This window comes from Eschrichtius robustus, chromosome 11 (assembly GCF_028021215.1).
Source record: "Eschrichtius robustus isolate mEscRob2 chromosome 11, mEscRob2.pri, whole genome shotgun sequence".
NCBI lineage: Eukaryota > Metazoa > Chordata > Mammalia > Artiodactyla > Eschrichtiidae > Eschrichtius > Eschrichtius robustus.
The window spans coordinates 98,092,545-98,107,804 of NC_090834.1; the positions used below are offsets into that span (position 1 = coordinate 98,092,545).

The following is a 15,260-nucleotide window of genomic DNA, read 5'->3' on the forward strand; positions in this document are numbered from 1 at the left end:
CTTGCCCTCCTCACTCTCCATCTTTTCTGTGTTTTCCCCCCAGGACCCATGAGAGAAAACGTACCTGTGTATACCTGTGTGTGCAGCACTTTGCCTTTACTGTGTCTCACTCACCTCCCTCTCTGTCTCTGTCTCTCTCTCATCAAATATCCCCAAAGCCAAAATAGCTCTTAAGCCTAGGAAGGTGCTGAGAACTACAGCTTGGGAAGTAGGAAGTATTAGCCCATTTTACAGATGAGGGAACTGAGGCTCAGAAAAGTTAAGTGACAGTGATGGGTAGACAGAGCCAGGGTTTGAACCCACATCCGTCCAATGCCCACCCTAACTACTCATGCCAAGATGATTGGGGCTGCCATATAGTGCTCCATGAGCGTCTGTGTAGGAGAATGCTCCGGGAAGGCTGCTTGGAGGAGGTGGCATCTCAGTGGCCCCATCTCTTCCTTCCTGAGCCCAGGGTCTGGAGGGTGTGTGCTGTGACTGCTGCCATGTGAGGTCCCTGATTAGAGCCCCCCTCCCTCTCCCTAATCACCCTGCCACCCTGCCGAGGGCCCACACCCAGCTCCCAGCCTCCCCACACCCAGCTCCCAGCCTCCATCTCCGCCGCCCTGACCCAGAGGGTAACCCTTTGTTAGCCACCTGCGCCCAGCTGTCCAGGCCCTGGGATGGGTGTGTGAGCTGGTCCCTGATGCCTAGTGCTTCCCCAGAGTGTCTTCAGTTGGCTGGGTCCGGAGGCTGGGCTGTGAAACCCAGTTAATGTAGGTTGGGCCTTGGTGAGGTTATTTTAATTACCTATTGTTTATAACTTCATTTCTGCAGGCAGTGCAGCATGACAGTAATGCTCAGGGGCTCTGGGTCAGGTTTTGGGGTTCAGCTCCCAGCCCTGTGGTCTGGGTAACCATGGGCAAATCCCTTCACCCTGAGTCTCAGTTTCTTCAACTGTGAAATGGGGTTAAAAGCAGTGCTTACCTCATAGGGTCATTGCAAGGATAAAGTAAGCCATGTGAAGCGCTTAGCACAATCTCTGGCAGATAGTAACTGCAAAAACATTAGCTTTTGTTGTTATCAGTACTGAGGGCTGTGTTCTAAAGAGCCTATCGTGTCCCACCGAGGAAGAGCTGGAGGCGGGCTAGAATCACCGTGCTGCTTTATGATGATGCTGGTGTGTAATTGCTTACTTTCCTGTCTCTGCCTTCTCCAGACTGAGCACTCCCTGAGGGCAGGGGTGGGTTTCATCCATCCACTTCCTATGTCCAGCTCCGGGCCCAGCCAGAGTTGGGGGTCAAAGAACTGCATTGATTGAGGACGGAAACTGAGCAGAGATGGCCTCTTGGGAGCCCTCTGGGAGGGCAGCCCCTCAGGCCTTCTGACCCATGAGCGGTTCTGGGGGGAGGCTTGCTGCCCCCTTGAGGTCGCCTCTGAGGGTTAGGCCTGGGTTCACTCACATCCTGGTGGTTCAGCCTGGCCCTCTGCACCCACCGCTGCCATAGCTGGCTGGTGTAGGGTAAGAGTTCCACAACCCCTGTGTGCTTGTTACACCTGCAGACACCTGGCCCCACTCCTGGGTACTCTGATTCTATGGGCTTTGATGCTGGGTGACCCCATGTGAGAAGGCTTGGCAGTATCACAAAGCAGGTAGGACATTGGACTCCAGAGTCAGAGGGTCTGGAGGACAAAGTTCAGCTCGGCCACTGTCCTCCATGTGACTGGAGCAAGTGCCACCACCTTCCTGAGCCCCAGACACCCTGCTTGTAAAACAGAGATGATAAAGCAATTATACTTCAATAAAGATGTTAAGCAAACAAACAAACAAACAAACAAACAGAGATGATGAAGCCATGCTCTCCACATGGCAGGGGGATGTGGGGTTAAATAAGATAAGATCTGTGAAGCACCGCTCACGTGGGGATGCTTTCGTTAACATTCATTTCATCAGTCCTCCCTCTGCCTGACGTCTATTTCAAGTCCTTGGGTGTCGATAACTTTCCAGGGTCAGTTTGTAGGAATCTTTGTGTGTCCCACATCTTAAGGGAGAGTCTTTATGCATACCCTCCTCCTGCCATGTAAGGAAGGGACTCTTTGCCTAACACGACCTCTTCCCAGAGACTCCTGCCTCTGTCATGCTTGCTTTCTAGGGTTCGGCAAGCTGATTCCACCATCTTCCTGGACAAGCCTTGATATCCCCATTTTACAGATAAGGACACTGAGGCTCACGGGGGTAGGCAGCTTGCCAAAGGTTACACAGCTCTGTGAAATGGGATTAGAATTTAGGTCTCTCTCAATTCAAAGTGCATACTATGAACTGGTTCATTACTCTCCCTCCCACCACGGGGCTGGGGAGGGGTCCTCAGAAGGTAGTTGACCCCTGAGAGCCCACCTGGGAATCTGGGTCTTCTTGTTAGGGCCCCTAGACTGTGGGGCTCCTGGGCAGCCTCTCATGTAGTCCTAAATATCCCTCTAACTTAGGGCTTCCCAACTGATGTGCCCGAATGGCTGGTTATCTCCTCAGCCCCGGGAACAGAGCTCTGGGCGGGTCACCTCAGACCAGGCTCAGTGTTGTCTGTCCACATCAGGGTGCTGAACAAATATGTGTACTTCTCTACATGTATCATGATGTGAAACATGTTGGAAAGTACTGACGGCTCTAACCAGTCCCCTCCTTGCCCTGTACAAATACACTCCCCAGAAGGGTGGGGATTCGTGGTCCTCTCTGGGCCTCAGTCTCTTCATCATATAAATGGAGACTGAAGTAGGTGATGTCAAAGGCCTTTCTAGCACTGTGAATCTGAGTGTGCAAGCCTTAGAACCTGGGATTGGGAGGGAGCAGGGTTTGCATGGGGACCAAGCAGCCTGCAAAAAATAGGAAAGGGAGCCATGGAGAGGGAGAGGTCAGAGACTATGGCTCAACCTCAACTCGAATCTTTGGCTGCATTGGGCCAAGTGGGGAAGCTGCAAGTTTCAAAGTGTCTGCTCTCCCCAAAACTGCACCCTCTGTCAGAGTGGCCCCTTCTTCATGCTGAAAGCCCTCTGGTCTCATTGCTTGGGTTTCAGAGAAAAGCAAGGAAGGACCCCATCTGTTGGCCTCAGCAGCCAGTGAAGGAACAGTGTGGCCAAGATTGGTGGGGCTGATCTTTTCCTTCCTGACGGAAGCCAAGAGTCAGGCCTCAGAGCTGGGGTAAGATGGGGTGTCAGGCAAGCAGACTGAGGTGTGGCAGGGTGAGGCGGGCGGGCTCCACCATTAACCTCATTCATTTTGGCAGCAGGTGAAGAGAAAGGAGCTCTCGTCTCAGGTCAGACCTAAAGTTCAATCAGGGCTTAGCCACTTACTTGTGTGACCTTAGGCAAGTCACTGAACCTGAGTCTCAGTTTCTTCATCTGCTAAATAGGGTAGTAATATCTCAGGGGGTTGTTACAGAGATTAAATGAGAGACCGTGGGAATGGCATTATACAAATGAAAAAGTGCTGTCACTCTACTGCCATAGTCTGGCCAGGGTGGCTGGTGGCCTGCATTCCTCTGCTACCCCTGGCCTCCTTCCCCCAAATGTCAGGGGTCAGTCCCAGCTTCAGGCTGTTAAGGTCCTCAGGAGAACAGGAGCCTGTCACACCGGCACATGGGATCATGTGACGGAGCTGTCCTTCATTGCTCCTTGGGTTCGGCATCTGTAAGACAAACAGGAGGCCTTGGGCTCTAAAATCCTGGGATTCCTGGGGAGGTCTGATCTGGATGTGTTTCTTCCACGCCATGGTCTTGGTGGTGGTGGGGTTTGCTCACTTCTGTTGTGAGCAGCTGACAGTGCCCCCAGAGCTCTTTATTCGCCCCATCTCAGTCCTCCAACAACCCTACGAGACAGGGGTTCTTGCTAGTATCCCCATGTTAGAGATGAGACGTTGGCCTCAGAGAGGTTCAGTAACTCCCTTGCTTAAGGTCACACAAGAGGAAGCAGAGCTGGGATTCAAACCTAAGTCTTGAAGGAAATGTGAGATCCTAATCATGCTTTATGGCCTCCTGATTTTCTGGTTGCCAGGGTAAGAGCTTTTTTTTTTTTTTAATTTATGTTTGGCTGCGTTGGGTCTTTCATTGCTGCACGCGCGGGCTTTCTCTAGTTGCGGCGAGCAGGGGCTACTCTTCGTTGTGGTGCATGGGCTGCTCATCGCGGTGGCTTCTCTTGTTGCGGAGCACGGGCCCTAGGTGCACAGGCTTCAGTAGTTGTGGCACGCAGGCTTAGTAGTTGTGGCGCACGGGCTTAGTTGCTCCGTGGCATGTGGGATCTTCCCGGACCAGGACTCGAACCCATGTCCCCTGCATTGGCAGGCAGATTCTTAACCACTGTGCCACCAGGGAAGTCCCGGGTAACAGCTTTTTATTTTTATTTTTCTGTTTTAACAACAAGGGGAAAAGGTAAGACCCAAGATTGAAAAATAAGGTAGTAGGGAGGTCAAAAAGCCAGCCCCTGGAGTCAGCATGGGTTTCAGGAAACACATCACCTGTCACACATGAAAACAAACACAGCCACCTGTGACCAGTCTCTTTTCATGGGCAATCGGGACAAAGTCCAGAGAACTGCAGAGCTGGGTGGCCAAGAACCAGCTTGCAGGTGGAGTGTCTGCTGATAGGCAGGTTTCCAGAGTAGACAGCCAGGCCAGGCTTTCTCACTCCACTTTCTATCCAAGCTGACTGAGCTCCCACGGATCAGTTGTCTGACTCACCAAACTGGCTGGACATCCAAGTCTGAGGCAGGCCCCTGAGGCACAGCCCAGAGGCTCAGGGACAGAGGCCCTGCCCTTGTGGAGGGCAGAGGCCTCCTTCCTTAGGTGGCCCAGCCCTGCCCTGTTTCACCCCACCCCCCTTGCCTGAGAGCAGCAGTAGTTACTCTCTGGCACAGAAGCCTCCAGGCTAGGCATGTATCTGGAGGCTGGATCTAGGCCCCCAGAGGGCTTCAGACTGTTGGTGAGGAAATCAGCAACTTCCGGATAATAATCATCATCATCATAATTGGTGGCTTTTACTTGACACTTACTAGGTGCCAGGCATTTTATGGATACTAACTCATGTAAGCCTCACCATAGCCCATTATTAAGTCCATTTTACAGGTGGGAAAGTTGAGGCGGAGGGGTGAAGTGATTGCCCAAAGCCGCACAGCTGGTAAGATGTGGCAGATTTGGCATCTTCAGGCAGAGAGAGTGGGAGGAGGGGGCCAGGGTGCCAGCATGGATCGAGCCCTACTATGTGCTAGCCTGATTACAGTTCACCTTCACACCTGTGAGGGGTGGGTGGGTTTAGTCTCCCCATTCACTGATAAGGAGGCAGCTTTGTAGGTTACGTGGCCCCTGTGTAGCAGATCCAGGGGTGGGAACCAAGGGCTGCTGTGTGACTCTGAGTCCAGTTCTCCTTAAATCTCTATGTGGAAGGCCCGGTGAGCTGGGGCAGGACAGCAGATGGAAAGAGAAAAGCCTTGACCAGGAATCTGCAGGTCCTCCACTGTGTGCGCAACCCTGATTTTGCTCTGTGACCTGTGGTCTCCTGCTTTCTCTGGCCCCTCTGAGAAATGCAATGATCTCAAAAGTCTTCTGCACAGTGGGATATTGCTCTCTGGTGAATGATGCCAGGCATGTGCCTTCAGGAAGTGGAGGATGGAGCAGAGGTACAGGAAGCTTCATGTGAGATTCTCCCCGGCCAGGACCTGCTGCACCAGGGACCCCAGGCCTTCCTGCCTCCCACTCAGAGCCGAGGGACCAGGCCATGCTGGATCTCAATACATGAGAATCCCCTGGGAAGCTTAAAAAAAAACCCCAATGCCCAGGCTGCACCCCAGGCCAATTAAATCAGGATCTCAGGGGCTTGGGGGAGGGGATTGGTGGGGCAGGCACCAGCACAGTTTAGAGCTCTCCGGATAATTCTAATGTATGGCCAAGGCTGGGGGCCACTGCTCTAAAGCAACTGGGAGATGGGGAAAGTAAGTCCTGGCTTTCCAGGGTTAGTGACCCCCTAAAACCGGATGAAAGCATGTGCCTGCCTGTCTTCATGCATCTTTATAGAGAGAGGGTTCACGGTTTCTATCAGGCTTTTCTGACCCAGAGGAGATTAAAATCCAGTCCTGGGAGGAAGCAAGCCCTCCCCACAAGCCAATGATGTCAGTTTTAAGGCCCAGAAAACTCCAGTTGCAGGATCAAAGTTGGTTTTTCTTACCTCCTCTAAGAAACCTTTCCTGACCTCCCCAGACTCCCCTTCCTGTTCCTTCTTCCTGCAAATACACATCCAGGGGTTACTACGTGCTAGGCACTGTCCTAGGCTCTGGGGTACGGGGCAAATGAGGCAGACGCAGCCCCTCCCCTGAAGGAACCATATTCTAATGGGGGCTCCGGATACCCCAGGGGACCAGTAGGATGACTGCAATGAGCAGGGTCATGTGACAGGCCCAGGTGTCAAAGCTGCTCCTCCTTAGGGTCGTCAGGGAAGCCACCCATACCCAGGAGTCTGATGACTTGCCTAGGCAAGGACAGGCGGCTGTGCATGGGCATATTTTGGTTCTAAGCGCAGCTAGAGTTGAGGCCTGCTGTATAGATCAGGCGTTCGGGTAGGGCCTCTGGGAGGAGTAGCTCAGTCTACTTACAGGAAGGGAAGGAGCCAGCCAGGGGCTTTGGGGGAAGAGTGCTCCTGGCAGAGGAACCGTGAGGGCAAAGGCGCTCAGGTGGGCAGGGGCCTGGTGTACAGAACAACAAGAAAGAGAGGCCTTAGGGATGAAGGTGGGATGGGGAGGACGGAGGTGCTGAGGACCGAGGAGGGGCAGGGCCAACCAGGCAGGGCCCCGCTGGCCACATAAGAGTCTGGATTTTATAGCAAAGTGTCAGCTACATCACCATTGGAGGGTTGCAGGCAAGGGAGTGACAAGATCTAGTTTGCATTTTTCAAAGAGCCCTCCCTGCAGTGTGCATAACAGCTTGGCAAGGGCAGGAGTGGAGCCTGTGACCAATCAGGGAGCTGCACTGGCCCAGGGGGGAGGTAAGGCATGGGGCCGGGAGAGGTGGTGGATTGGAGGAGACGCATTTGGGGTGTGCGATGAGGGGAATGAGGAAGAGACCCGAGCATGGCTCTTAGGTGCTGGGTCTGACCCAGCTGGTGGGTCGAAGGGCCGTGCATCTCCTCGCCTCCTCTGAATCCTGCAGCGCGTAGAGTCCAGGAGCCCTGGCCCCCAAGGGGACCCTCAAGAGCCTAATATGTATTCCACGTGATGTTAGGCTGGTGAGTGAAAGATGGTTTTAAGTCAGCAGTGTTTACTGCCAGGTGTCTTGGAGACACTAAGTGCCTAATGTACAGTGACTCTCGGGGAGAATTGGCGCTCCACGAACTTGGTGACGGCAAAGACTCTTGTTCTTAAGGGCATGTCTTCTAGGACTTCTGTTCTGAAGAACTACTCTGGAAAATGCTGCTGCTCTGGTCCCAGCCTGTTGTTTGACCATTGAGGAGGCAGGTCCGGGGCGGGGGGCAGGGAGGTCCGGGGACAGTCCGGGGACAGTCACCTGTGCTGGGTCTCAAACAGCATGTCCCATCAGAGCAGGCGCCGAGCACGAACCTCTGGACTCTGGCTCTAGAGGGGCTGCACCACTGCACCACTTGGTTTCCCCAAGGCTATTTAGGGACACCCAGGTTCTGGGGTCAGGCTGGAGGGCTCCTCCCCCAACCTCAAGTGAAGGATAAAACAACCTCCTACTCTGCAGGGGTGAACTCACAGAGCCCCAACACAGACAAGAGGTTCTCTTAAAGAAGGGGTTCTTCCCCAGGGGCTCCGGGGAAGGCGAGGGAGCCGTGCTTGGGGGTCCTGGCATGCAGAGGTGGCTCAGAGTGCTCAGCCTACACATCCCCCCACCCCACCCCTTGGGTGAAGACAGAAGGCTGAAAAGAGAGCCTCCGCTGATTTAGGGGCAGTGGATCTCAGACTCCCTTTGGGTGACTGAGCACTTGAAAGTCCTGGTGTTCTATGTGGAAGTTCCTTCCTCTCCCCTTCACCTCTCCATCTATCCACCCAACCATCCGTCCACTCATCCCTCCCTCCATCCACCCATCCCTCCCTCACCCATCTATCCCTTCATCCATGTACTCATCCCTCCTTCTCTCCCTCCCTCCCTTCCTCCATCCATTCATCTAGTCTTTCATTCAGCAAATTTGTTGGGAGCCTACTTTGACCTCGTAAATAATACATAGTCTTTCCCCTCAAGCTATCACAGTCCATGGGGGAGATGGGCAAGTAAGTAGAAAATTACTGTGCAGCATCATGAGTTATAATAGTAACCTCCATTTATTGAAAACCTACTTCATGCCAGGCATTTTACCCACGTTATCTAATCTAATCTCTGGGCAAATCTGCCAGAAAGGTTTTATTTTCCTCTTCTCACCGATGAGTTAGTTGAGGTTCAGAGAGGTTAAGTCACTTGTCCAAGGTCACACAGCTAGGAGGTGATAGAACATCTTCAAACCCAGGCAGTTGGATGCCAGAGCCCATCGCAGGAACTGCTCTAGTATCCAGTGCCATTGGAAGGAAGCAGAGGGGGAGGGCTCCTAACCAGCATGTATGTTGGTGGGGAGCGTGTGGCCCTGATGGTGGTGACAAGGGTGGCTGGAGTAGGAGGTGTCCTGGAGGAGGTGGATGTCTGAGGTGTGTATTAAAGGATGAGCAGGAGTTAGTAAAATATTAGTAGTATAATAATTTCATTGTATAAACTGATTTGGCATAAAATTATATATTTGGTCAATTTAAATTGGAGTTGCTTAGAAATGGTCAGTTTACCTGCTATAGAGTATAACATAAAGTCAGCACCTCCTTCCTACTGCTCACAGAGCTGTCAGTGACTGTTCCAGAACTTTCCAAATAAGATGTGCTTGCGTGTCATTCCCTTGTTTTGTGGCTGTCCAGACATCCTCACAGGAAAGCATGGGCAGACCTTCTAGTATTTCTGTAAAGCACAATATTGGGAGACCCTCTCTTTGTTTAATTTCATGAGCAAGTGAAACGCTCACCCTTCACTCCTTCCACAAGTGCCGATAAAGACGCTTACCCAGCTCCAGCTCATCCAGCCCTGACTGTGCCAGGCGCTGATCTCACTTTTCTTTATAACACAGGGTTCAGTTGGGAAACGAGGCCCTGTGAGTCCTTGCTCTGTGGCTGTGCGTCGGCGGAGCTAGGATTCGAACACTTGTCTAGGGATCCTGTGTCTTCTCTTTCCCGACTATTCGATTCCTGCCACCCAGCTCATTCTCCCCCAAGATCCCGAGCTAATGGAAGTCCTGATCCTCGCCACCTTTTACAGACACTTGTGTGTGTACCATCTGATCCCCTGCCCCAGGGGCTGGCAAACTTCTTTCATAAAGGGCCAGGCAGTAAATGTTTTAGGCTTTGCGGGGCAGTGGTCTCTTGTCATAACCGGCCCACTCTGCCGTTGCCTGTGACAGCAGCTGTGGACAATACAGTTGGGTGCCAATACAACTTAACTTATTTAATTTTCCGTGTTACAAAATAGTCTTTTTATTTTTTCCCAACTATTTAAAAATGAAAAATCTGTTCTTAGCTTGCAAGCCGTACAGAATAGAGGCGGTGGGTTGGATTTGATCCACAGGCCCCAACTGGCTAATCCCTGCCCTACACCAACCCTTATTCTTATTGTTGTGGATGAGGAGACTGAGGTCGAGGCCTCTCAGGGTGGGCGGGTGGAGCTAGAGCGTAACCCCAGGCCCTCTGAATCTGACTTTGGGGTCTCCTCGGGGCTTGGTGGTGGTTATGGGCTCCCTGAGGTTGATGCCAGCCCCCATCATGGGGCAACCTGCATACGTCCCCAGACTGAGCTGACTCCCAGCCCTTCGTGGAACCGCCCATCTTCTGCCCAGTATGGAGAACACGTTCATCTCCAACTCCCTGTTGCTGTGAGCGGGGAATGTCAACACTTGCGGGGCAGAAACACTTTGTATCCTGGATCTTGGCCAACAGGCCCTGGAGCCACCCACCCCAGGCTCTGATTCTCAGCCCCTTCTCTTCCCTCAGGTGATTCCCAGGTAGTCTCTGGGCCTGCCCTGATTGGCCAACCCACCTGCCAGTCATGGGGCTGCCTGGCTCCTGTGTTAGTGTCTGAACCCACCCAGCTGCCTTCTGGAGAGGAGGAGGCGGCCTAAGGGGCCAGGAGGACTGGGTCTGTCCTTGCTGGTCCATGTACCCGTGACCTTGGGCAAGCTCCTTCACCCCTCTGAGCTTTAGTTTGCTTGTAGGATGCTGAAGGGCTTTCTTTGCCCTACGCCTAGTACAATTTGTGTGACTGACAAGAGGCCAGCGGGGTTGCCCGGAGAATCGGGAGATACCAGCCCAGCAGCCTCTGCCTCCTTGCCCACAAACCAGAGCTCCTTTGAGCAGTGACCTTGGTGCTCACCACCTACTCGGACAATGGAATCCCAGCCATCCCCGGAGACCCCTTTATACAGCCGTGGCCACCCCCCGGAAGGCAGCCCTTCACAGATCTTGACCTCGGGAGTTACCACTGCCTAACGAGCTATGTTTCTCGGGCAAGTTACCTCATCTCTCTCTGAGGCTGTCCCCCCATCCCATGCTCCCCAGGACAGGAAGACCTTCCTCACCTTCTGGGCAGGTCATGAGGATTAAAGGGATGACACGTGCCAGTGGCTGTCCAGAGCAGATGCTGTTGATGGGGAGGCCAGGTGTTCACTGTTGCCTAAGAACTGCCCCCTTCTGAGCACCCGCCACCCGGCAAGGCTGCCCTGGACACCCAGCCTGAGCGGAGGATGTGGGAGCCGCAGAGTGGAGACACTCCCTTGCCTGTGCAACGCTGCTGGCGGACATCAGTTGCCAAAGGACTGTTTCAACACTTCTCCAATTTCACAAGAATGCAGCCAGCGTCCCGCTCCTGGGGCACCCCGCTCAAATGCTGTGGTGGAGTTCTTCTGGGGAAATGATGATTTATCTATGAGCTGCTTGGGGCTGAGAGACTCAAGCAGGTCCCTGATAGGAAAGAAAAACAGGCCTCCTTTGGTGAGAGACTCTTTCCTCTCTTGCTGTTTCGCTCCGCGCCAGTTTACGAAGAGCCTGTGGTTGTCAGGCACTGCGCTGGGAGGGGAGAGAGGAAACAATAGCTCTCCTTCTTGTGGACCATCCCCAGCAGGCCTTCCTGGGGCCAGGCCTGGGTTCAGGATCTCAGATCTCTGGATCTTCTGACCCGGGGGGGCGGGGGGGAAGCCCTTGTTTTCTCCCCCTCTGGGCCTGGGGGAAGCCCCAGGTGGAGTTGCTGAGGCCGGACTTCCCTGGTTCTGAGTCACTGCTGTCCCCGCATTTCTCAGACCCAGGCCTTGGACCCTGGAGCCTGGATGAGTGTTCAGTCTCATCTCCCCACGTAGCACTTGAATCCCCCATAAGTCTTTGGTCAGATGTTGCTTCCATGCCACTTGTGACGGGGTGCTCGTTGCCAGGCAGTCTTTTCCTTCGTTGGAGGCTTTGCTTCATGCTGTGCCCCAATCTCCCCCTTAACTCCCCTACCCCGGTCACTGGAGGTGTAAAGTCGAAGCTGGGCTCCCACTTGGCAAAAATGATACGAGAAGGGTGAGGGGACCTCCGTGTGGACAGGGGAGAGTCACAAGGCTTAGGACTGCCGTTTACCCTTGCAGGAGGAAGAAGGGATAAAGCCCATGCCTTGGGCCCTCCGTTCCCTCTACTCAGTGGCCTGCTTCTCCCCACCCCCCAGCCCAGCTCTGCCCACACAGCTGCCCCAGTCCAGCTGTCTCGGCCCCAGCTGCCTGTGCTGGCTCCCTTAGCCCCGTGGGACCTGAGGGCCGTGGCCATTCCTGGGTTTTCTGGCCTCAGGGAGCCTGAGGGTCTCCTCCATAATTTTCCTCTAGGCTGAGCCCTGGTGGAGTGGCTGACCCGGACCCCAGCTGCCACCTACCACCCACACCCTGCTGCATGGCTTTGGGTCAGTCATCTAAGCTCTCTGGGCTTAGATCAGGTCCCCTGAAACAGGACCTGACCTTAGTACCTACCTCATGAGGTTGTTGGGAGGGTGAGCTGGGATGATTTGGGGCCGGTGGGTCTGGGGTACCCACCAGCATCGATTCCCTCTCCTCCCCCCAGCCCCCAGCCAGGTCCCGCCCTGCGCTGACCGACCTGCCTTCTCCCCAGGGAGCTCCTGGACCAGCACGATGGGGTCAGCCTGTATCAAAGTCACCAAGTACTTCCTCTTCCTCTTCAACTTGCTCTTCTTTGTAAGTATGACCCGCGCTACCCAGATGCCTCCAAAAGAGATGCTCCTCCCGGGCACGTCCCAGTCCAAGACCCTCCAGCCTGGGGACGGTGGTGGGGTGTGGCTGGGGTCAGGGGGCTGAGGCCAGACTGTTGGACATGGAAGCAGGTGGGAGCGGTGAGGAGAGTCCCAGCGTTCCCAGCTGGCTGGATGGCAGAGCACTGGATGGCTCCCCCAGCCTTCCCCCCTCCTGGAGCGCCGAGGCCGCAGCACCCGGGCTATCAAGGCCGGAGGTGGGCGTGGGGAGAGGAGAACCCCCGGGGCCTCCCCTGACTCCTCATCAGGAAGTTGTAGGGGGAGCCTCTGGGATCTTTCTCGTCCTATCCCGACTCCCCATCCTCCTCCACCGGCTCTGAAGAATTTGCCTGTTACAGGTCTGGGTCTCAACTGCCCCCATCACACTCCCTCCCACACAGTGGGGGGTGTCCCTCGAGCTCCCAGAGGGTGGGCAAGCGGAGGCTGGGCTCTGGGCCAGGGTGAGGACACAGTGGCCCTTCCCCAGACCCATCCTGGCAGGCCTCACCCGGTCATGAGCCCCGGGGCCGCCCAGCTATAAGCTCTGTGTACATCTGGAGCTGCTTTTCCTGGGGCCCCAATTTTCCTCTCTGGTTTGGCAAGGCAGACTCCTGCCTTGGAGTTGCCAGGATGATGGAATGAGTGTGTGTGTGTGTGTGTGTGTGTGTGAGATATATGTGTGTGAGTATATGTGAGGTTATGTGTGAGTGTGTGTGTGTGTGTGTGTGTGAGTGCATATGGGTGTGGGGGTGTGAGCGAGTGTGTGTGTGAGTGTATGAGTGTGCATGTGTGAGAGTGTGAGTGTGTGTGATGGGGGTGGGGCTGTGGGGAGAGTGGCCTGGAGAGACCTTCAAAGGAGTGCTGCTGGGGACTGTGGCCTCTCATGGTGTTGGTTCACCCTATACTGTTAAAAACATCAGAGTTTTTAATAGGATATTTATTATGATTCAATTTTATTTTTAAAAATGTACACATACATGAATATTTTTGAGAGGAGAAGAAAATACCTCCGAATGTCAGTGTTGGGATTCCTGGGAATTTGGGTTTTATTCTTTTTGCTTCTCTGCAGTTTCCAAATTTTCTACAACAGACATGAGTTTCTCGTAGAAAAAAAAAAAGTTTTACATTACAAGTTACATAGGATTATAGAAAGTTTGGAAAATAAAGACTCTTTCTAAACTCCCCCTCATAACTTTAACCCAACACACAGATACTTACAAGTATGTTCCTGGCACACACGAGTACACCCACGTGCACACACACACACACACACATGCACGTGGACAGCCCTGTTGTTGCCTGCCCTACTGGTCGTCCACCTTGGCTCCGGCCCCAGCTCCCCGCTCAAGGACGGCGCTGGGGCCCCACTGCAGCTCTGGCCCTCCACTGACGGCAGCCGGGCCTGGGCACCTGGGTTTCCCAGCTTGGAGGTCAGGTCCCTCCCAGCTGGGCCAGGCTTCTGGAAAAAAGCGGCTGCCCACACAGGCACGCCTTTCCTGGCAGGCACTTGGCTCCCAGGCTGAAGTCCAGCTTTAAGGGCCAGCTGGCCAGGGTGGGGTGGGGAGCGTGGGAGCCCTGTGGTTCTGTCCCTGGGGCTCTAGGGACTGGAGGGAGGAGCCTGGGCTATAGCCTAGGAGGTGGCGGGGCTTGGGGTTCAAGGGCACAGACACCCCCTCTCCTCCCATGCAGTGGGAGGGAGGGAGGTAGAGACTTCATGGAGAAAGGGAGAGGGGTTGATGGTTTGGGGCCAAGGTGTCCCTTCCGCTCCCAGTCTCCCCTATGGAGCCAGAGCCTAGAAGAGCTTCCCTTGGGCCCGAGCTCTGGGGACTGGTCTCTCTTGGCCTCCTCCCAGCCACTCCAGGGCCCTGGGGGGCAGGTGTTCACTCCCTGTGTGCTGCTGGGGCCCAGGACGGGGCCCATCAGGATGGTGGTGGAGGGGATGTAGTGGGGGAGAGGGGAAGCTTTTATCACAGGAGGGTGAGAGGGAAAGGAGAGAGTGAGAGGAGACAGAGTGTGTGTGTGTGTGTGTGTGTGTGTGTGTGTGTGTGTGTGTGTGTGTTCATTCACAAATACTTATCCACCAAATGTGTGTTTGACACCCCTGTGTATTCAGACCCCGTCCTGGGTGCCAGCTAGACATTCACCAGCAGAAGAGCTGTGACTTCTTCACTCACAGGGCTTATGTTCTGGGGGGTGATGGGCTTCGATCAAATGCTTACTCAAATGCATGATAAAATTGCAGTTGTAGGAGGTCCTGGGAATGAAGGATATGGCCCCTAAGAGAGAGCAGATAATAAGGCACTTGACCTTGTCAGGGTGGTCAGCAAGAGCTGCCTGGAGTTATGCGTGAGGCTGGGGAGAGCGGGGTCCCGGCGGCAGGAGCGGAAGTCCAGCACAGGGGGAGTGGGCCAGAGCGTGCCTCTCCGGGGCTTGGGCCACGTAGCCCTTCCAGGAAGGATCTGGGTCTTTGTTTCATGCACAGTGGGAGGCGGTTACATGATTGAACTCGTGGTCTGGCAGAATCACTCTGGTTGCCGTGTGTGCTCATGCATGCGCTTGGGTACACATGTACATCCTCGCCTTCACTCCCTCCGGACCCCGAACTCCCCAGAAAATTGCCCTGTTGTCAGCTTTTCTCAGATCCTAGGAGACTCTGAGGCCACGGCTGCCGTGGCCGTTCTGGGGGTAGGACGCTGGCTGTGAGACTCCTGGCTCCTGTCGGGAGATTCTGGTGGGTCTGGGGGCGGGGGTGTTAATGTGGGGTGTGTCCTGCGGCCCCAGTCGTGGTTCACAGAGAAAGGGGGTTTCGGGGTTCCTCCCCCAGTCTGGTCGGCCCCCTGCCCTGGCCTCGTTTCTGGCTGACCCTTGGCCTGGCGCTGATCCAGCCGTACCTGGTGCTCAGGCCACAGTCATCAGACGTGCAGGGGAGCTGAAATGGCAGCGCCAGGTACTTCGCTCC

The 15,260-nt window shown here is 54.6% G+C and overlaps 1 protein-coding gene across 3 annotated transcripts in view; it reads left to right on the forward strand.

Annotated features, from left to right (window-relative positions):
• The window catches only part of CD82 (CD82 molecule), a 51,572-nt gene that overhangs the window by 15,118 nt on the left and 21,194 nt on the right, over positions 1-15,260 (forward strand). For 2 of the 3 annotated variants that reach the window (XM_068555921.1, XM_068555919.1), the window contains exon 2: positions 12,166-12,248. In XM_068555921.1, coding sequence (XP_068412022.1) covers positions 12,186-12,248 — 63 coding nt within the window. In that variant the 5' untranslated portion in view covers positions 12,166-12,185. Of the gene's footprint in view, positions 1-12,117; positions 12,249-15,260 lie in introns of all 3 variants that reach the window. The other variant, XM_068555920.1, reaches the window with a different exon arrangement.